Here is a 21,847-nt window from a genome sequence, read left to right as displayed (position 1 = left end):
TTAACAGAAGGCTTGCAAATAGCAAGAGAGATACATTGCGACTAGGCACTTTTCTTTCTTTTTTTTGTTTGCAAGAAAGAGAGAAAGTAATTGGAAAGTAACAAAAAAGTAACAAAAAATTGGAACTGCTTATCCTTCTCGGATGGAGTTTTAAAGGGTTGTCTCTTTCTTGGACTATTGTAACTGTTTCCACCTAGAGGGAGTTTTAGAAATTGCTACAAGGGGAATTTTCCACTGGTAAACAGAAACAGTGCAGCTGGGTGACCTTGGCTCTTCTATTGTTAATGTGTTATGGCAGATGGGAAAGAAAAAGTAGATGCGCCACTGTTAGAAAGAACAACAAGGTCTGGGAAGACTTTGGGGCAGAGAAGGCAATCAGTTGCTGGTCTTACTACCTTATCTGTGACGGTACCAACACAACCGAAGTCTAGTGGAATGTCTTCAGAAGATGTTTTAGCCAACGCATTGGCAAAGATCAATGAATCTCTGGTGCAACTCAGCACGAGGGTTGAGGAGACAAATAAGAGGGTCGAAGAGACAAAAATGATTGTAGATGAGACCAAAGTGAAGGTTGATACTGCAACTACTAAAATTGACTTAAACACTGAAACTTTAAACAGTTTGGGACAAAAAGTGAACACTAATACAGAATCTATCCAGAAATTGTTACAGGAATCCACTTTGACCCGACAGACTGCAGATGAAGCTAAGGAGAAAGCTGCTGCTGCGGAATTCAAGGTAACACAATTGGCAACAGAGAAGGTTCCAGACCTACAGAAACAAATTGAAGACCACAAACTGACGCTGTCTATGATTGAATTGAAGGAAAAACAGACGAATTTAAGGATTAGAGCTGTACCTGAATTGGAGGAGGGCACCCTGATAGATTTTTTGACAAAGGAATTTACAGAGTTCTGGAAGGCGGATTTGAAACAAGAGGAATTTAAAATTGTGAGGGCCTTCAGACTAGGAAAAGGAGGAAAGAAGATTAAAATAAGGGATTGTCTGATTACCCTCTGATCCAAAGAAGAGAGAGATAAAATCTTGGGGTTACATTTCCAGAATCCTTTGATAATTCTGCAATCAAGAGTGGAAATTTTTAAAGATATACCGAAACATCTTTTGGATCTTAGATCCAATTTTGGAGATTTGGTTGCCCTCCTGAGAAGGAACAAAATTGTCTTCAGGTGGGAATTTCCCCAAGGCCTATCTTTTGGCTACAAAGGAAGAAAGATAAAAATAAGATCAGTTGAGGAAAAAGACAAGTTTTTGGGAAACCACGGAGAAGATCTGCAGAAAGAACTTGGAAAAGAGCCAGGAGTTTTGGACAAGAGCTCACCAAAAAGAGGGAAACCGGCACCACTGACTGAGATAGACAAAGTACTGGGCGCGGGTGGAGGAACAACAGAATAATCACATCATGACACTGCAAGTATTAAGCTGGAATGTGAATGGACTGAACTCCCTAGAAAGAAGACGGAGAGTTTTTCATTTATTAAAAAAAGAGCAATTGGATTTGATTTGTTTACAAGAAACACATGTGACAAGGCTACATCGGAAGATTCTGAGTAATAAAAGATTAGGCCAGGAATTTGTTTCATCAGATAGTCAAGAAAAGAGGAGTGGTACTTTATGCAAAGGAGAGCCTGTCACCGAAATTCTTATTTAAAGATGACCAAGGAAGATTTGTTGCAATTGAAATTCAATCACAAGGAGAGAAGTTTTTGATAGTAGGTGTTTATGCACCAAATGAGGGGAAATCAGAATTTTTCAAGAAGCTGCATGAAATCCTGCTGGATTATTTGGACTATAATATGATTTTGATGGGAGATATGAATGGAGTGGTGTCCACAAATATGGATAAGGCCCAGAGACAGGTGGTCACAAATAACGGCAGATTACCAAAGACGTTTTTTGTATAAAATGATATTTATTAAAATTTCAAAGAAGATTACAAAAATAGTGATAAAGAAGGGAAAAAAGAAAGCAAAAGATACAAAATACAGAAAAAAATAGAAACAATTAAAAATAAATCCATCTTTCTATGTCTTGCCTTTCATTTACTTGTTTCCCTGACCTCCTCACACCTCCCTTTTTTGTATTCCAATTCGAATGGTTGATTCAGCAAATCCTTTCCCTCTTTGTTTTTATCTTAATTCTTAATCTTAACATATCATAACTTTATATTTTCATCTATTAATTCTTAATCTTAACATATTATAACTTTATATTTTCATCTATTAACAATCCATTTTTAGGTACTCCTTTTTAACATTGTTGCTAAAACCGCTTCATTTCATTCCAACATCATTTTAACATTCATTAATTTTGCAATGTTTCTGTAAATAGTCTTTAAATTTCTTCCAATCTTCTTCCACCAACTCTTCTCCCTGGTCTTGGATTCTGCCAGTCATTTCCGCCAGTTCCATATAGTCTATCACTTTCATCTGCCATTCTTCCAAGGTGGGTAGATCTTGTGTCTTCCAATACTTTGCGAAGAATATTCTTGCTCCTGTTGTGGCATACATAAAAAAAGTTCTATCCTTCTTTAACACCAATTGGTCGACCATGCCCAGGAGAAAGGCCTCTGGTTTCTTCAAGAAGGTATATTTAAATACCTTTTTCATTTCATTATATATCATCTCCCAGAAAGCCTTAATTCTTGGGCACGTCCACCAAAGGTGAAAGAATGTACCTTCATTATCTTTACATTTCCAACATTTATTATCGGGCAAATGGTAAATTTTTGCAAGCTTGACTGGTGTCATGTAAGACCTGTATATCATTTTCATAATATTCTCTCTTAAGGCATTACATGCCGTGAATTTCATACCTGTGGTCCACAACTGCTCCCAGTCAGCAAACATTATATTATGTCCAACATCTTGTGCCCATTTAATCATAGCAGATTTCACCGTTTCATCCTGCGTATTCCATTTCAACAGCAAGTTATACATTCTTGATAGTATCTTAGTTTTGGGATCTTACAGTTCTGTTTCCAATTTTGATTTTTCCATCTGGAAGCCAATTTTTTAATCCATATTATAAGCCTCCCTTAGTTGATAATAATGAAGCCAATCTCGCACTTTATCTTTTAATTTCTCAAAACTCTGCAATTTCAGTTTGTCACCTTCTTGTTCCAAAATCTCCCAATATTTTGGCCATTTGGCCTCCATATTGAGTTTTTTCTGAGCCTTCGCCTCCATCGGTGATAACCACCTTGGGGTTTTATTTTCAAGTAAATCTTTGTATCTTATCCAAACATTAAACAATGCTTTCCTGACAATATGGTTTTTAAATGCTTTGTGTGCTTTAACCTTGTCATACCACAAATATGCATGCGACCCAAAAACGTTATTAAAGCCTTCTAAATCCAAGATGTCTGTGTTCTCAAGAAGCAGCCATTCCTTCAGCCAGCAAAATGCTGCTGATTCATAATAAAGTTTAAGATCTGGCAGGGCAAATCCACCTCTTTCCTTTACATCAGTTAGTATTTTAAATTTTATTCTGGGCTTCTTGCCCTGCCAGACAAATCTAGAAATATCTCTCTGCCACTTCTTGAAACAGTCCATCTTGTCCAAAATTTGCAATGATTGAAACAGAAATAACATTCTTGGCAATACATTCATCTTTATAACAGCGATTCGGCCTAACAAGGAAAGCTTCAAATTTGACCATATACCAAAGACGTTTTTTGATATGGTTGACAATATGGACCTTGTTGATATTTGGAGAACTAAGAACCCCTTGGGAAGAGAAGGAACGTTCTTTTCTGAAGCCAAAATGACATGGACAAGAATTGACCAAATTTGGATAACCAGGGGGCTGGCCCCGAAGACCAAAAAAGTGGAAATTTGCCCTAAAACTTGCTCTGATCACAATGCGGTGAAGATGGAAATGAAATTAACACCAGTTGGTTCCTTTAGATGGAGGATGAATGACACCTTGTTTAGGAATGAAGGAGTGATTAAGAAGGCCCAAAAAACCTTGAGAGACTATTTTGAGATGAATATGAATACCATGGTTGAAAAAAGAGTAATATGGGACGCAAGTAAAGCAGTAATGAGAGGGTTTCTGATACAACAGAATGCAATTAAAAGGAGGGCTCAAAATGAAAAAAAGGATAAAATTCTGGAGAAAATAAAGGAAGGAGAAAAGAGACTGAGAGCAAAACCAAAATCACAGGAGATTCTGAAAGAGATAAAGTTATATCAAGTACAATATATGAAATTGATGAATCAGGAAATAGAATGGAAGATTAAACAGATGAGACAAAAGACATTTGAATCGGCTAACAAATGTGGGAAACTGTTGGCTTGGCAAATGAAAAAAAGACAAAAACGTAATACAATTACCAATCTGGAAGTGGAAGGAAAAAATATACAGAATCCTGTGGAGATTAGGAAGTGCTTCCAGAAATATTTTAAACAGCTATACACACAGGAGACCCAGAAGGAAATGGATATTGATAGATTTTTGAAAATAAATGGACTACAAAAAAATCTCTCAAGAGAATAAGTTAATGCTGAACTACAAAATAACAGACCAAGAGGTAGAAGGAGCCATTCAGAATATGATATTGGTCAAATCCCCAGGGCCGGATGGTTTGACCTAAAGATATTATAGATCCTTGAAAGATTTGTTAGTACAGCCTTTGAAGGAAGTTTGTAATGAAATATTGGAGGGGGAAAAGGCTCCAGAGTCGTGGAAAGAAGCTTATATTACACTTATACCGAAAACAGAGTCTGAAAAGACACAGCTTAAGAACTATCGTCCCATATCTCTACTTAACGTGGATTACAAAATTTTTGCTGAAATTATGGCTAAAAGGTTAAAAAAGGTATTGGTAGAAGAAATTCATAAAGACCAAGCGGGCTTTCTCCCGGGGAGGCACTTGTCAGACAATACAAGGAATATAATTTAGAAAAATTACAAGTGAATATTAATACTAAAGCAGTTTTGATATTTGTGGACGCGGAGAAAGCCTTTGATAATATTTCTTGGAGCTTTATGAAGAAAAATTTACAGGGAATGGGGGTAGGCCAAGGTTTTGAAAACAGTATAGGTGCTATTTATTCAGAACAAAAAGCAAAATTAATTGTGAATAATGTAATTTCAGAAGAATTTAAGATCGAGAAAGGAACACGACAGGGCTGCCCAATTTCCCCATTGCTTTTTATATCGGTACTGGAGGTTTTGCTCAATATGATTAGAAGGGATCAATTGGTAAAGGGTATACAAGTCAGAGCTAAGCAGTATAAATTGAAAGCATTCGCTGATGACTTGGTTTTAACATTACAGGATCCAGAATCCAGCACCAAAAGAGTGTTACAATTAATTCAAGAATTTGGTCCGGTTGCGGGTTTTAAGTTGAATAAGCTGAAAACTAAGGTGCTAGAGAAAAATCTAACCATGACTGAAAAAGAGAGGTTCCAGAAGGAGACAGGTTTAATATTGGTTAAGAAAGTGAAGTACCTGGGGGTTAATATGACTGCCAAGAATGTGAATTTATTCAAAGATAATTATGAAAAATGTTGGATGGAAGTGAAAAGGGATTTAGAAATATGGTCAAATCTGAAGTTATCATTGCTAGGCCGAATTGCTGCGATAAAGATGAATGTATTGCCAAGGATGTTGTACTTGTTTCAAACATTGCAAATTTTGGACAAGATGGACTGTTTCAAGAAGTGGCAGAGAGACATTTCTAGATTTGTCTGGCAGGGCAAGAAACTCCGAATAAAATTTAAGATTTTAACTGATGCTAAAGAAAGAGGTGGATTTGCCCTGCCAGACCTGAAGCTTTACTATGAATCAGCCGCTTTTTGCTGGCTGAGAGAATGGCTGCTTCTTGAGAACACGGACATTTTGGATTTGGAAGGTTTTAACAATGTTTTTGGGTGGCATGCATACTTGTGGTATGACAAGGTCAAAGCGCATAAATCATTTAAAAACCATATTGTCAGGAAAGCACTGTTTAATGTGTGGATAAGATATAAAGATTTGCTTGAAAACAAAACCCCAAGGTGGGTGTCACCAATGGAAGCTAAGGCTCTGAAAAAACTCAATATGGAGGCAAATTGGCCGAAGTATTGGGAAATTTTGGAACAAGAAGGAGATAGATTAAAACTGCAGAGCTTTGATAAATTAAAAAACAAAGTACGAGACTGGCTTCACTATTATCAAATAAGGGAGATATATAATTTGGACAAAAAAATTGGTTTCCAGGTGGAAAAATCAAAATTGGAAACAGAATTGTTAGAACCTAAAACTAAGAACCTGTCAAGAATGTATAACTTGCTGTTGAAATGGAATACACAGGACGAAACGGTTAAATCTGTTATGGTTAAAAGGGCACAGGATGTTGGACACAACATTATGTTTGCTGACTGGGAACAGTTATGGACCACAGGTATGAAGTTTACGCCATGTAATGCCTTAAGAGAGAATATTATGAAAATGATTTACAGGTGGTACATGACACCAGTCAAGCTTGCAAAAATTTATCACCTGCCCGATAATAAATGTTGGAAATGTAAAGAATGTGAAGGTACCTTTTTTCACCTTTGGTGGACATGCCCAAAGATTAAGACCTTCTGGGAGATGATTTATAATGAAATGAAAAAGGTATTTAAATACACCTTCCAGAAGAAACCAGAGGCCTTTCTCTTGGGCATGGTCGGCCAGTTGGTGTTAAAGGAGGATAGAACTTTCTTTATGTATGCTACGACAGCAGCAAGAATACTTATCGCAAAGTACTGGAAAACACAAGATCTACCCACCCGGGAAGAATGGCAGATGAAAGTGATGAACTATATGGAACTGGCTGAGATGACTGGCAGAATCCGAGATCAAGGAGAAGAGTCGGTGGAAGAGGAGTGGAAGAAATTTAAAGTCTACCTACAGAAATATTGTAAAATTAAGGAATATTAGAAAGATGTTGGAATTAAACTATGTGGTTTTAGCAGAAAAGATATAAAGGATTAAGTAAAGAGAAATTGATAACAGGTGAAAATGTAAAGTTACAATATATTAAGATAAAATATTAAGATAAAAGCAAAAAGGGTAAGGATTTGCTGAAACAACTACTGAACTAGAATACAAAAAAGGGAGGTGAGAGGAGGTCAGGGAAATAAGTAAATGAAAGATAAGAGATGGAAAGACTGATTTGTTTTTAACTGTTTTTATTTTTCTGTATTTTGTATTTTTTGTCCTTTTTCTTATTTTTTCTTTTCTTTTTTCTACTTATGTAATTTCTTTGAAATTTTAATAAATATTATTCAAAAAAAAAAAGATTTGTTTGATATACAGTAGTGGCCAAAATTGTGGAAGCCTTTTGGGAAAAAAGTGTATTTCAGATATTTGATGGCTCGTAACACGACTTCGTTTAGAGTAGTACCACAAAATTATGTATCAATGTAAAGATAATTTAATGAAGAATGTAATTATCTGTATTCTATCAAAAGTCATAGCAGAATAACCAGAAAAAGGAAGCACAACTTGCTTAGCTTGACTTTTGTTAGTGTGTTATGTTATATTGTGGAAAGTTGATATAAAATTTACAGATTGTATATTATTACTAGAGAATTACATGAAAATGATGTATAGATGGTATATCACACCAGTGAAAATGGCAAAGATGTTTAAGAAAGAAAATAAGAGATGCTGGAGATGTAAAGAAAAGGAAGGAACATTTTATCATATGTGGTGGGAATGCAAATACATTAAAAAATATTGGGAAATGATATATAATGAACTGAAAAGAATGTTTAAAATGAACTTTGGTAAACAGCCTGAAGCCTTTCTGTTAGGTATCTCAAATCAAGAGCTGCCAAAAGAAAAATAGACATTATTTATGTATACTATAACAGCGGCAAGAATCTTGACTGCACAAAATTGGAAGGTGGAATACCATCAAAAGAACAATGGTAAGAAAAACTGATGAATTATGCAGAATTGGCTAAGGTAACAGAGAAATTATAAGAGAAGGACAAAAAGGATTTTAAAAGAGTTTGGGAACCATTTACAGGTTATTTGCAGAAACAGCAACTGGCAGGGTCTGAATAAACTTTATTATAGTAACAGAAAAATTAGAGAAATGATAGGGGAATTTACTTTTATCTAAAGCAGGACACAATAAATAAAACTAAATAACTCAGTAGAAGGGGAGTTGAGGGAAGTCCGGAGGACGGGAGGGAGAACAATTGTATATAACATGATGATTGAGATATTTTTATTTGTTATAAAATTCAATAAATATTCATTTTTTAAAAAGGGAAAAAAAGAAGATTGAGGAAAACTTAACCAAAGCTGGCCTTTCTATATTTGTGAAGAGGTATAAGGAGAGTCACATGGACTGCAAGAAGATCCAACCTCTCCATTCCTGCCCTGAGTGCTCACTGGAAGGACAGATCCTGAAGCTGAGGCTCCAAGACTTTGGCCACCTCCTGAGAAGAGAAGAGAAGACTCCCTGGAAAAGACCCTGATGTTGGGAAAGATGGAGGGCGCAAGGAGAAGGGAACGACAGAGAATGAGATGGTGGGACAGTGTTCTCGAAGCTACCAGCATGAGTTTGACCAAACTGTGGGAGGCAGTGGAAGACAGGAGGGCCTGGCGTGCTCTGGTCCAAGGGGTCAGGAACAGTCGGACACAACTAAACGACTAAAGAACAACATAAGGAGACTCAGTCACTACAAAATCAGACTGGTAAAGGCAGGAAAAGGTGCACAACAGCAAGTGATGATCGAAGAATGAAGAGACTGTGCCTACAGGACAGAAGAAAATCATCTGGGTGTTTACAAGATGACATGGGGCAATGGAAGGTGAAGCTGAGTGCAAGCACTGGTCTAAATGCTAGAATTCCAAGGGAAAAGCCATTGTTATATCTCAAGCAAAGGTGGAAAAGATTAAACTGGGCTAAAACCCATGGTAACTGGAGAGCGGAACAATGGGACAGTGTTATTTGGAGCGATGAGACCCCAATCTCCTTGCTTGGTAGTGAGGGCATGAAATACGCGAGGAGGAGAATCGGAGAAGATTTACATCCTACTTGCATTACACCGACCGTGAAACACCCAGATAGTGTGATGATCTGGGGTTGTATGACAGCAAAAGGTGTGGGCAGAATTTGTGTCATTAATGGGAACGTCAATGCCCCCAAATACATAAATCAAATACTTGAGCCTGAACTGAAGCGTTCTGAATGGGAAATCCTATTCCACTGCTGGAATGGCCTGGGAATAGTTCAAGCGAAAATATTGGGAGCCGACTAAAGAAACTTGTTAGTCAGAAGCAACCCAGCAATAAAGCCCAATTAATAGAGGCAATTATTCCATCTGGGTTTCACATTATTACAGCTGCAGAACTAAAAAACTTGCTTCACTCCATGAGAAGGCGTTGTAAGGCCAGAATTAAAGCTAAAGGTTACCGAAGTCAGTATTAATTGAAATGGTGAGAATTTCTGTATATCTCCTTTTTTCTAAGCGTTTCACTTTTCTTTTTAATGACTGCTGTTCTAATAAATACTCCTTCATAAAAGTTATTGCATTGCAATTTCCATTAAATTATCTTTCCTATGGTATCACTCCCCCCAAAATTGGTGTTATGAGCCATCAAACTTTGGAAACACACTTTTAAATAAGTTTCCATGATTTTAGCCACTAGTATAAGTTGTTCATTTAAAGTTAATGTACTTTTTATATGGGATCAGATTGTTGTTATTAATGTTTCATGTTTATACATGTGTTGGTTGGGTGCAACCCAATCAGATGGTCCAGGGATAAATAAAAATTATTACTATTATTATTATGGTAGGGATCAGATGGGATTACTATGAGGAATTATAAAATATACATCAAGCCATCGTGTCCACGATGAAAGCATTGTGTTGACTGGGTTTGATATATTGACGATAATTTCTGATTAAATCCCATAAGATTCTACATTCGTGCCCTTTTCATGCCCCTTTGCCTCTGCTGCCCGTTTCTCCTTGCCTGACAAGTCATGTACACACTTAGACAGACAGGCGTCCTGTGTCCTCAAAGACTGGGCAGTTTCGTCTTTGTAGTTTTCTAATAGGTAATCTTAGGATGTTAATCTTAGGGCCAGGAAACAGGTTTCACATGAAGGTGTTAATGGTCACTGTCCTCCTGGCCCTCCTCCTTATCATATGTATATTGCTTGTTTATTACCTCCGGGGTTGCCAGATGCTCTTCTTTGTAGTTCTGTTCTTTGTTTACCCTGTGCTTAATTAGTTTTAGTAGTTTAACTTTCTCCCCACCTGGGATTGTTGAAATGCTCAGAAGAAATCTGATTGGTTCTTACGAACACTCTGTAAAAAGTTCTTTTGTGAATAAAACGGCCTGGGCCGGCGGCTGCGGAGATTGGACAGACAAGCACAAAGAGACACGATTATACGCACCCTTCCCAGAGTCTTGCTTGTTCAAGCCTCTGTGTGTATTCTTATTAATCAGAGTTCAATCCTTCCTTTACTTTGCGAACACAACATATCACTGATTCTACTACCTGAGGTTCAATCAGCCTGGCTCTTCTCTGGGACAGATTTTGGTTGGCCCAGTCATGGCATCCCCTCCATCGCCAATGTCAGGCGTCTCTTTGGTCAACCCAAGACTGACAGCAGCAAAAACAAAAACAGAAAGAGCCAGTGTGGTGTAGTGGTTAAGAGCGGTGGACTCGTAATCTGGGGAACCGGGTTTGCGTCTCCGCTCCTCCACATGCAGCTGCTGGGTGACCTTGGGCTAGTCACACTTCTCTGAAGTCTCTCAGCCCCACTCACCTCACAGAGTCTTTGTTGTGGGGGAGGAAAGGAAAGGAGAATGTTAGCCGCTTTGAGACTCCTTCGGGTAGTGATAAAGCGGGATATCAAATCCAAACTACTCTTCTTCTTCAGAAAACCTGACAGAAGCTACTTATATGTCCTAACAACTCTGAAGCTGACATTTAAGATGCCTGGGCAGTTCAGACAAGCCCAACCGTGGTATAAAAAGGCAGAACTGGAGGAAGATGGTTCACAGAAAAAACTGGAATTTACTCTTTCTTGTGGGGGTGTTAGGTTCCCAGGTGTTGTAGGGGGCGCTGCTGAGCTCTGTGGAAATGTATGAGGTTTGTCACATAGAGGTATTTTTTGAATTTCCAGGCGGATAGGACGATCCCACAGGGAGCCTTACCAAGAGAGGCCACGATCCCACGATTCTCCTCCATGACGTCCTTATGCAGAGCTCTCTGGTCAGGATCCAGCAACGCCCACTCCTCATCCGTGAAACAAACAGTGACATCTTCAAAGCACACTGGACCCTAAAAGAAAAAGGGAAATGTCCTCCTCTGAGACAGGATCAATATGATCTGCTACACAATGCTCTGTTATAACAGATTGAGGTCGAATCCTGACAAGACAGAAAGTACTCTTTTGGGGGACAGAGGGTGGGCAGGTGTGGAGGATTCCCTGGTCCTGAATGGGGTAACTGTGCCCCTGAAGGACCAGGTGCGCAGCCTGGGAGTCAGTTTGGACTCACAGCTGTCCATGGAGACACAGGTCAATACTGTGTCCAGGGCAGCTGTTTATCAGCTCCATCTGGTACGCAGGCTGAGACCCTATCTGCCCACGGACTGTCTCGCCAGAGTGGTGCATGCTCTGGTTATCTCCCGCTTGGACTACTGCAATGCGCTCTACCTGGGACTACCTTTGAAGGTGACCCGGAAACTACAACTAATCCAGAATGCGGCAGCTACACTGGTGACTGGGAGCAGTCATTTTTTGTAAATCGGTGGTACTCCAGTTGGTGTTTTTCAAGTCATTCTGCCTATGCAACATCCCAGTTTCCCGGATGGAAGAATCCACTTTCTCCTCTCCTCGTGAGTTGTTCTGGGGAGGTTCCCTCCCATTGCCCTGGAGCCAAATTCAAGGGGTTCAAGGGGGCATGGGGAGGGGGAGGAATGGGGGGCAGGCTATATTTCGCAGCAGATGGGGCTGGCTAGGTGAATCCTGGCCACTATTTGTAATCATCTGTCCACTGCTTAGAAGCCTATTTTAGCATTCAGTGATCAATACAGAAATAAAAGAAGAGTAGTTTGGATGGCCATCTGTCTTGGATTATCTAGCTGAGATTCCTGCAATGCAGGGGGTTGGACTTGATGACCCTTGGGGTCCCTTTAGGATTCCATGAAAACTGCAACTACAGATGAATCCTACTGGCGACATTCAGAAGGCTGGTGTGAAGGTGGTGTTTCCCCTGTGCAGTAACACTTTGGCACAGTCAGCCTGGTACTCAGAGTCTTTATTACACATACACAAGAAACAGCTACAGTTCAGAATTAGGCGTCCAAACCTGTTGAGTCAGATTCAGGGAGCAGCTTCCTACGATTCCCGCACAAGACGTCTTTGATCCTTACGTTTCATTTCCCCACTTGTCTGTGCTGATTTGAAAGCCCCCTCCCTTCCGGAGTCACAGCTTCCTTCCTGAGCCTCTAGGTGGTTGAGGGGCTCTTCAGCCTCCCTGAGCCCCGGCTCCCCCTGACCGGTCTCTGCCCCCTGTTCTGCCTCTTCGGTCCATTGCTCCTCCGAATCCTCCCTGACAGCTGGCGCCACAGAGTTATCTGCGCAGGAAATCCCACACTTCACAGCTGGAGTTAACTCTCTATCAGCAAGAACACGATATTCACAGACTTGGCTGAGTTTCAGGCTTAATGAGAAGAGCAGCTCATTCCCTGAGGGTCTGTCAGTTTGCATTTCTTAGTGCAGAAAGTATGGATCTGATATTGTCTATTCTATTCTAATTAGTTCAAGAGGGTTCCGGAAGCTTCTCTGAATAAAAGAAACAGAAGTTTCCTGATGTTTGGGTTATTCCTTCAGAGAAGCTGAGTTAAAGTGGTTCTGTCATCTCTTCTGTCAAGGTCAGGCTGACTATAAGAAGAGGCCAGAAGGAGCCTGGGTTTCACTTTCTCTCTCTCTCTCTCTCTCTTCCCTCTGGTGTTCTGTACATAGTATGCTGAGTGATAAGGTTTAGACTTATTATAAGTTTAAGTCTGCTGCAACTGGATTTCTTATGGAGAGGGCCAATCCTGTACATTCTGGATTTGTGACCAGTATCCTCATTTGCCTTCAGTAGCAGTTAAAGCTCCGCCGGATGAAATACAATTGCCTCTGGCCTATTTTGGGGAATCCTGCAACATGTTTAGGTTTTACTCTGCTAACTATACATTGGACTTCTGCTCTGGATCAATATTGAGTAGAATTTTATGACAGTGTCTTCCTCCACAAAATCATTTGCTGAGAGTGAAGTCCCCCGACTCCCCACAGTTTTCCAAGTCCCTCTCTGGGGGTTTCTGGCATATGATTGAACAGTGCGCCAGTGTGCAGTCTGCCTTTGCTCCTCCATTGTCAGACGTCTCCTGGCTCTGAGAGACAAGCAGGGAGGGGGGCTTCTGGCAGAAGGAGAGGGAGCCACCGGTGGCTCCTCCTTCTCCTGACTCACCTCTGCCTCTCAACCTCCCTCCTCCCACTCGCCTCCTTCCTCTTCTGCCTCTGATTCTGGACTGCATTCTGCCACAGAGTCTCCCAGCTCACCAAGCCCTGTTGCCCCTTCAGCTTCTGACGCCTCCTCTTCCCAGGCTTCTCCCTCTTCTCCCTCTCACTGCTCATCCTTCCTCCACCTTCACTCCTTGGGCTGAGACATCTTCCCTTCCTGGCTCCCCGGCTGCTTCCTCCCACCATTCCTCTGTGCCCAACCAGTCCATGACATTGCTCCATCCCTCAGCCTCTGTCCCCACAAGCCAGCTTCCCCCGACCTGATCTGCTTCCACAGCTGCTGCTTCCCTTCTGCCCCCATGAAAAGGCGGATCAGGAGGTTTTGCCGGCATCATTCTGTCACCTGGAAGAGAAAAAAGGTAAGCAGGATGCCAGGAATGCCTGCTTCTCTCACAGGTGAAACAGGGCATCTCTAACCACAGATGGGCCTTTCAGAAAGCCTCTCCTGCTGAGAGCGTTTGGACATTTGTGCCCATTTCATATGTTAGTCGTGCAGAAATACATCTCTCCTCCTCTAGACCCTTCCTCCCAACTCCCCCCCCCAAAGAACCCAGAGATTAGTTGGATGAAAAGAACCCAGAGATTAGTTGGAAAACCAACAGAATGAGACCAAATGGAGAAAAACCGCCTTCCTCCTTACCCAGTGGCCTCTCTCTGGTGTCCAGCGGAGGCCTCTCTGCCTCACAGGAATCCAGGTCCATTTCTGCAAAACGATCCCTTTTCTGAAAGAGCAACAAGGATTAAAAACAGAATGGGGAGAAATATTAGAAAGAGAATGACAAAGACAAAAACATTCAGGGTGTTGGATCTCATTCCATGGATGCTTTCCCAGAAAAAGGATGGGTCATCACTAAAGCATTATGGAATGTTCATCGTCCTGTTTGGAGCCCCTTGGGAGTATCCAGGGCAAACTCTCTCTCACCTGCTTTCTCTCTGCCTGCTTTCTCTCCTCTGCCTGACTCAGGAGGAAACCTTCGGCCAGGGCCACCGCCTGGGAACTGGTCTCCGCTCTGCATTCCCTCACCCAGCTCTCCATCTCTGGTGGAAGGACAACCAGGAACTGCTCCAAGATCACAAGGTCCAGGATCTCAGCTTTCGTGTGCCTTTCTGGCTTCAGCCACTGACGGTCAAAGTGGTAGAGTCGGCTGCAAACCTCTCGGGGTCCTTTGGCCTCCTGGCAGCAGAACCTCCCGAACTGCTGGATCTGCACCTCTGAGCGGAGGGTGTCCTCCTCACCCAGGATCTTCAGCACAGAGTTTTCCCAGAATCCCCCACTCCCAGTTTGGTCGGCATGGCCTCTTCTTGCTCCAGGGCCAGCTGAGTCTTGCTCATCCATCTGTGCTCTCTGGAAGCCTCTCAGAGATCGGAAGGAACCCTTTGGTCTTCTGCCAAGTTCTGTCTTAATGAGAAGCTCTTGCCAATCCTACAAAGCAAATGCTTTGTTACGTAAAAGTTTTTATTATTAGTAGTAAATATTTTTATTTTTTGTATAGTTTGTATAGTTTTGTTCTTTAGGTGAGGGGGTCAGGGCTGTCTGGGAGTCGGCCCCATTCAACAGAATGGCAGGGGGTGGGTTCCCCGGGGGGGGGGAGCACTGGGACACCCGATCACAGTGATCACGGGTAGGAGGAGGAGTTACACTATGACCAGACCACGTCATTACCAAGGAGGCAGGTTTAGTCATTGTTTGAGGACTATCCCTGCCTCCGGGTCTGGTCTTGACCAGAAGGATACTGGAATCAGCAAGGGATACCCACGTGACCTGAAGGGGCTGCTGTGCAATGCCAGGTCAATGATTCATAAGACCACGACTTGGATGGAGGACTTGACCTGGCATGTTCACCTCTATGGATGTGGGTGATCTGACATGAAGTGAAACCAAAACAAAAGAAGTGTCATGGTCGGATCACGTCCTGGTGCAACTGGACTTCTCCACAACCCTTTCCCTCTGCAGGGAGGAGGGACCAATTTGGATGGCCCACCCCCGGTACTTAATGGATCCAAATGGTTTCCACAAAGGAGGAGGGGATGTTTCATCCCATGTTGATGGCCTTTCAGCTGATTTCCATGTGGCCCCTGGAATGTGGAGTTAACCCGGGCTATCGATGGCCTGGTTCAAAATCGACCTCTTCAATTGCATGGAGCCTGGACAGCCCCATGGTTTTCCCCGGATCTGAGGGGGGTGAAACAATCACTGAGATGGCTAGAGTGTCGGTGGCAGAAAACACACTCTGAATCTGACCAGATATGGGTTAGAGCTCAACGTCGAGCCTACCAAGTGACGATGGCTGTCTAAACTGCCTCTATTGCATCTGCAGAAAACAACACCAGGAGACTCTTTCAGGTGGTTCACCTGCGTCATTGGGGCCTCAAAAGGACCCTGAGATCTCCTGCAATGATTTGGCAAAGTTTTTTTGCAGTTAAAGTCACTCAGATTTAGAAAGAGGTAGACTCCACCATGGGAGCAGGGCCAGGGTGGGAGAGTGCTAGAGTCCCGTCTAGTCAGGTTGCCTCCAAGGATGTGGACAGGCTGCTTGGACAAGTGAAACTGACCACCTGCCTCCTTGCTCATCCTGGCTCATAAAAGCCAACCGGGAAGGGCTAGGCGATGGGCTCTGAGGGGTGGTGAATGGTTCCCTCTGTGAGGGAGCCTTCTCAGATCTGATGAAAGAGGCAGCTATTAGGCTTCCAGGTGGAAAAGTCAAAACTAGAGACTGAACTGTTAGAATCCAGTACTAAGAATTTGTCAAAAATGTATAATCTGCTGCTGAAATGGAACACACAAGATGAAACGGTTAAATCAACTATGATTACATGGGCCCAAGACATTGGTCATAACATCATGTTTGCTGACTGGGAAAAGTTGTGGACCACTGGGTTGAAGTTTACGGCGTGTAACGCCTTAAGAGAAAATATAATGAAAATGATTTATAGGTGGTACATAACCCCAGTCAAGCTTGCAAAGATTTACCATTTGCCTGATAATAAATGTTGGAAATGTAAGGAAAAGGAAGGCACATTCTTTCACCTCTGGTGGACATGCCCGAAGATTAAGGTATTCTGGGAAATGATTTATAATGAACTGAAAAAGGTATTTAAATATACTTTCCCCAAGAAACCAGAGGCCTTTCTCTTGGGTATTGTCGGCCAGGGGGTGCTAAAGACAGATACAACCTTCTTTATGTATGCTACAACAGCAGCTAGAATACTCATCGCAAAGTACTGGAAGACACAGGATCTACCCACACTGGAAGAATGGCAGATGAAGGTGATGGACTATATGAGCCTGGCAGAGATGACGAGCAGAATCCGAGACCAGGGAAGAGAAGCGGCGGAAGAAGAATGGAAAAAGTTCAAGGACTATTTAAAGAAATATTATAAAATTGGAGACAGTTAGAATGATGTTGGATTAAAATAAATGGTTACTATTAGTAATGGTTATGACAAAGAGAATAAGGGTGATCAGCATAAATTTATAATAAAATAAGGCAAGATTTCGCTGAATAACTGTAAGAATTTGGAATACAGAAACGGGAAGTAAGAGGAGGTCGAGGAAGTAAGGTTTAGAAATTGGGTTATGAAATGGTACTTGTTTTATGTTTTATTATTGTCGAATGTTTGTTTATGTACGTTTTGTTTCTGTTACATAAAAAATTGTTTAATAAAAATATTTTTTAAAAAAAAAGAAAGAGGCAGCTATTAAACCACCTCTTAAAAAATATATATTTGGACCAGGCCAATATAGCCAGCTATCGCCCAGTCTCACATTTCCCATTTTTTGGCATGGTGATTGAGCGGGTGGTTGCTGAACAACTCCAGGCACGCCTCGAGGATGCGGACCATTTGGATCGCTTCCAGTCGGGATTCACCATGGGACTGAAATTCCCTTGGTCGCCCTGGTTCATGATTTCTGGCGGGCTAAGGTGAGAGCTGCTTCCTAGTTCTGCTGGATCTCTCTGCGGCCTTTGATACCATCGACCACGACATCCTTCTGGACTGGCTAGAGGGGCTGGGAGCTGGGGGCACTGTCATACAGTGGTTAATCTCCTTCCTCCTGGGCCATGTCCAGAAAGTGGTGGTGGGGAATGAGACTTCAGACCTTTGGGCTCTCACTTGTGGGGAGCGCCAGGGTTCTGTCCTCTCCCCCTTGCTTTTTAACATATATATGAAGCCACTGGGAGGGATCATCAGGAGGTTTGGGCTGAGTTTTCATCAGTATGCAGATGACACCCAGTTCTACCTCTCTTTTCAATCACAACATGTGAAGGCGGTGAAGGTCCTGTGTGAGTGCCTGGAGGCGGTTGGTTGGTGGATGGATGGACAGGGGCTAAGAGATTGAGGTTGAATCCTGACAAGATAGAAGTACTCTTTTGGGGGACAGACGGCGGGCAGGTGTGGGGGACTCCCTGGTCTTGAATGGGGCATCTGTGCCCCTGAAGGACCAGGTGCGCAGCCTGGGAGTCATTTTGGACTCACAGCTGTCCATGAATGTGCAGGTCAATTCTGTGTCCAGGGCAGCTGTCTACCAGCTCCATCTGGTATGCAGGATGAGACCCTACCTGCCCGCAGACTGCCTCACCAGAGTGGTGCATGCTCTGCTCATCTCCCGCTTGGACTACTGCCATGCACTCTACGTGGGGCTACCTTTGAAGGTGGCCGGGAAACTACAACTACCGCAATCCAGAATGCGGCAGCTAGACTGGGAGCTGGTGACTGGGAGTGGCCTCCGTGACCACATAACACCAATCCTGAAAGACCTACATTGGCTACCAGTACATTTCCGGGCACAATTCAAAGAGTTGCTGCTAACCTTGAAAGCCGTAAACGGCCTCATCCCAGTAGTCCTGAAGGAGCATCTCCACCCCCATTGTTCTGTCCGGACACTGAGGTCCAGCACCAAGGGCCTTCTGGCGGTTCCCTCATTGTGAGAAAAGAGGTTACAGGAAACCAGGCAGAGGGCCTTCTCGGTGGTGGCACCCGCCCTGTGGAACACCCTCCCATCAGATGTCAAGGAAATAAACAACTATCTGACTTTTAGAAGACATCTGAAGGCAGCCCTGTTAGGGAAGTTTTAAATGTTTGATGTTTCATACTGTTTTTAGTATTCTACTGGGAGACACCCAGAGTGGGTGGAGTATAAATATTATTATTATTATTATTATTATTATTATTATTAATATTGGAACCAGGGCTGGACTGCACCACAGCCAAAACCATGAGGTATCTGGAGGAATAGGAGGAGAAGAAGAAGGAGGAGACGAAGAAAGCAGCCTCTAGCTCTCCTAGAAGGAAGATTGCAATGCAAAATGTGGAGGCAACTGAAGGGATTTCTAGGAGATGAATCAGCCTGGTTGCTCCTGCCTTCCAATCAATGCATGAAGTCAGAACTGACTGACAAGGGAGTCATTTGTATCTTGTGGAAAATGGATGCTTGGCTCTAGTGGGGGTCCTCATTCGGGGGTCCTCAGGAGTTGCTCTCCCCCCACCCCCACTCCCCTGCTTCTGTCTCCTTTTCTTGCACTTGGACCCTCTGCTACTCTCCGGACAGACTCCTGGGGTGGGGTCCCTTTTTCTTTGCTCTGAGGGCCAGGTATGTATCTAGTCAACCCCCTGAGGGCCAAGTGGGTGGGGCCAAATACATCTCCTTTGGAATTTAGGCAACTAATTTATTATTATTATTCTCTTAGATGGCTTAACACACACACAGCCATTGATGCCCAGGTCCCTGGAGGCTCAGTGAGTAGCAGCGCCCATTTCCGGCTGCTTTGCCAGCAACAATCCCTTTGGGACAGAGAGGATGTGGTCCTGGGATGCCCTGCTCTGGGTGCGAGGGGATTGCTGCAGTGGCCTCCGTGGGGAGCTGCCCTGGGAGACACTGGGAAACTGGTCCCCAATGCAGCAGCCAGACTATGGGCTGGGATCCCTCTCTTTTTTCCTGGCCTCTCTTTCCCACCTTTTTTTTTGGGGGGGGTGTCTAGTCCACCTCCTCGTCCAGCTTTGGAAAACCACTTGCACCTGTTCCCTCTGTTGTGCAATGACGATGAGCAATGTCACACCGAGTCCCAGGGACTCCTTTGTTTAAAGAAGGGAGATTTCGTGGGAGTCATTGTTTTTCTGAAGGGGGGGGCGGAAGGCCAGATGAGTTTGGGACCCTCTGATCTGCAGGAAGGAGAGGGTTGCAGACCTGGCCCCTCCCTGGCAGGACCCTCTCCTCCCTGACTTGGGGTCCCCCCCCCCGCAGGACCAGATCAGGCCCCCCAAGGAATCCTCCCCTGCTGCAGCCCTGGGACCCCCACCAGATCCCAGAGGGAGAGGAGACTCACCAGATCCCAGGAGGGGAGAGCCAGGCAGCCCTTGCAGGAGAGACACTGGGGAGGGAGGGGCCTTGGCTCTGGAGGACCTGCCCCCCTTCCTGTCCTCTCTAGGAAGGCAGCTCAGATCCCTTTAACCCTTGCCAAGCCGAGTCCCCCAGCTCAGCCCTCTCTCGCTTTGCAGAACCTGAACAGATCCCGGCTCGCGAAGGCTCTCTCTAATCCATCCCTGAAGCGCAGAAAGGGGGGGGGAGTGGAGGGCTTGGCCAAAGAGGGGCGCAACTGGGGGGAATGTGGAGCCTGTGCAACTGCCTCCCCCCCCCACTTTCCCTCCTGGCTGGACCAGAGCAGCTTCTCTTCCGTGGGCCACGCCCCCTCTCCCCCCCACCCATAAATTGACATATTCATGGCACCGTTTTAAAGCCGATTTTGCGGGGGGGGGCGCCTATGCCCCTGGGGGGGGGGACTTCCTCGCCCCCCCCCGGCTAGATACGGCCCTGATCCCTGGGTCATCCAGTCCCACCCCCAGCAATGCAGGAATCTCAGCTAAAGCATCCATGGCAGATGGCCGTCGGATCTGTGCTGAGAAACCTCCAAGGAAGGAGAGTCCACCACCTCCCAAGGGAGACCTTTCCCTGCCCAACTGCTCTTAGGTGTCCCTCAAGGCAGCGGGTCCTGAGTTCTAGCCCTGCTGAAATCATCACACTGGCTACCAAGGAGGTACCAAGAGAAGCTCAAAATAAATGATGGGGATGATGATGATGATGATGATAATTTATTTAATAATAATAATTTATTATTTAATAATAATAATAATAATAATAATAATAATAATAATTTATTATTTATACCCTGCCCATCTGGCTGGGTTTCCCCAGCCACTCTGAGCGGATTACAACCAAATATTAAAAACACATTGAAACCTCAGTCATTAAAACCTTCCCTAAACAGGGCTGCCTTCAGTTGTCTTCTAAACATCAGATAGTTGTTTATCTCCTTGACATCTGATGGGAGGGTGTTCCACAGGGCGGGCGCCACCACCGAGAAGGCCCTCTGCCTGGTTCCCTGTAACTTGGCTTCTCGCAGTGCAGAACTGCTAGAAGGCCCTCAGTGCTGGACCTCAGTGTCCAGGCAGAATGATGGGGGGAGGGGGGAGACGCTCCTTCAGGTCTACTGGACTAAAGCAGTTTAGGGCTTTCAAGGTCAGCACCAACACTTTGAAGAGTGCTCAGAAACGTAATGGGAACCAATGTAGGTCTTTCAAGACTGGTGTTATGTGGTCTCAGCGGCCGCTCCCAGTCAGCAATCTGGCTCCCGTGTTTTGGATTAGTTGTAGTTTCCGGGTCACCTTGAAAGGTAGCCCTGTCCCCCCCCCCAAAACAGTACTTCTGTCTTGTCAGGATTCAACCTGAATGCATTAGCTGCCATCCATCCTCCAACTGCCTCCAGGCACTCACACAGGACCTTCGCCACCTTCACTGGTTCCGAATTGAAAGAGAGGTAGAGCTGGGTATCATCTGCATACTGATGGACACCCAGCCCAAACCCCCTGATGATCTCTCCCAGCGGCTGCATGTAGATGTTGAAAAGCATGGGGGAGAGGACGGAATCCTGAAGCACCCCACAAGTGAGAGCCCAGGCGTCTGAACATTCACCCCCCCACCACTTTCTGGTGATGGTCCAGGAGGTAGGAGCGGAACCACTATATAACAGTGCCCCCAGCTCCCAGTCCCTCTAGACCAGAGGTCAGCAAACTTTTTCAGCGGGGGGCTGGTCCACTGTTCTTCAGACCTTGTGGGGGGGCAGACTATATTTGCGGGGGTGAAGAACGAATTCCTATGCCCCACAAATAACCCAGAGATGCATTTTAAATAAAAGCACACATTTTTCTCATGTAAAAACACACTGATCCCTGGGCTGTCAGCGGGCCTGATTTAGAAGGCAATTGGTCGGATCCAGACCCTGGGCCTTAGTCTGTCTTCCCATGCTCTAGACG

General features: G+C 43.9%; 2 protein-coding genes and 1 long non-coding RNA gene across 6 annotated transcripts in view; 1 reads left to right on the top strand and 2 right to left on the bottom strand.

The window, feature by feature from the left end:
- LOC310760704 (uncharacterized protein) overlaps positions 1-21,847 on the top strand; it is a 395,412-nt gene that overhangs the window by 89,540 nt on the left and 284,025 nt on the right. The window lies entirely within an intron of this gene.
- LOC310760681 (uncharacterized protein) overlaps positions 1-21,847 on the bottom strand; it is a 160,389-nt gene that overhangs the window by 5,634 nt on the left and 132,908 nt on the right. Inside the window, exons 2-6 of one of the 3 annotated variants that reach the window (XM_083609642.1) lie at positions 18,351-18,567; positions 14,463-14,963; positions 14,181-14,262; positions 13,801-13,883; positions 11,184-11,310 (exon numbers count right to left, since the gene is read on the bottom strand). In XM_083609642.1, the coding sequence (XP_083465768.1) occupies positions 11,184-11,310; positions 13,801-13,883; positions 14,181-14,262; positions 14,463-14,963; positions 18,351-18,374 (817 nt within the window). In that variant the 5' untranslated portion in view covers positions 18,375-18,567. Of the gene's footprint in view, positions 1-11,183; positions 11,486-11,546; positions 12,092-13,800; positions 13,884-14,180; positions 14,263-14,462; positions 14,964-18,350; positions 18,568-21,847 lie in introns of those variants that run through there. The other 2 variants (XM_083609643.1, XM_083609644.1) reach the window with 2 other exon arrangements.
- The window catches only part of LOC310761004, a 33,191-nt gene that overhangs the window by 7,733 nt on the left and 3,611 nt on the right, over positions 1-21,847 (bottom strand). The window lies entirely within an intron of this gene.

Source organism: Podarcis filfolensis, assembly GCF_964270895.1.
Source record: "Podarcis filfolensis genome assembly, chromosome: 4".
In the NCBI taxonomy this organism is placed as follows: domain Eukaryota; kingdom Metazoa; phylum Chordata; class Lepidosauria; order Squamata; family Lacertidae; genus Podarcis; species Podarcis filfolensis.
This window is presented reverse-complemented; position numbering and strand designations above follow the sequence as displayed.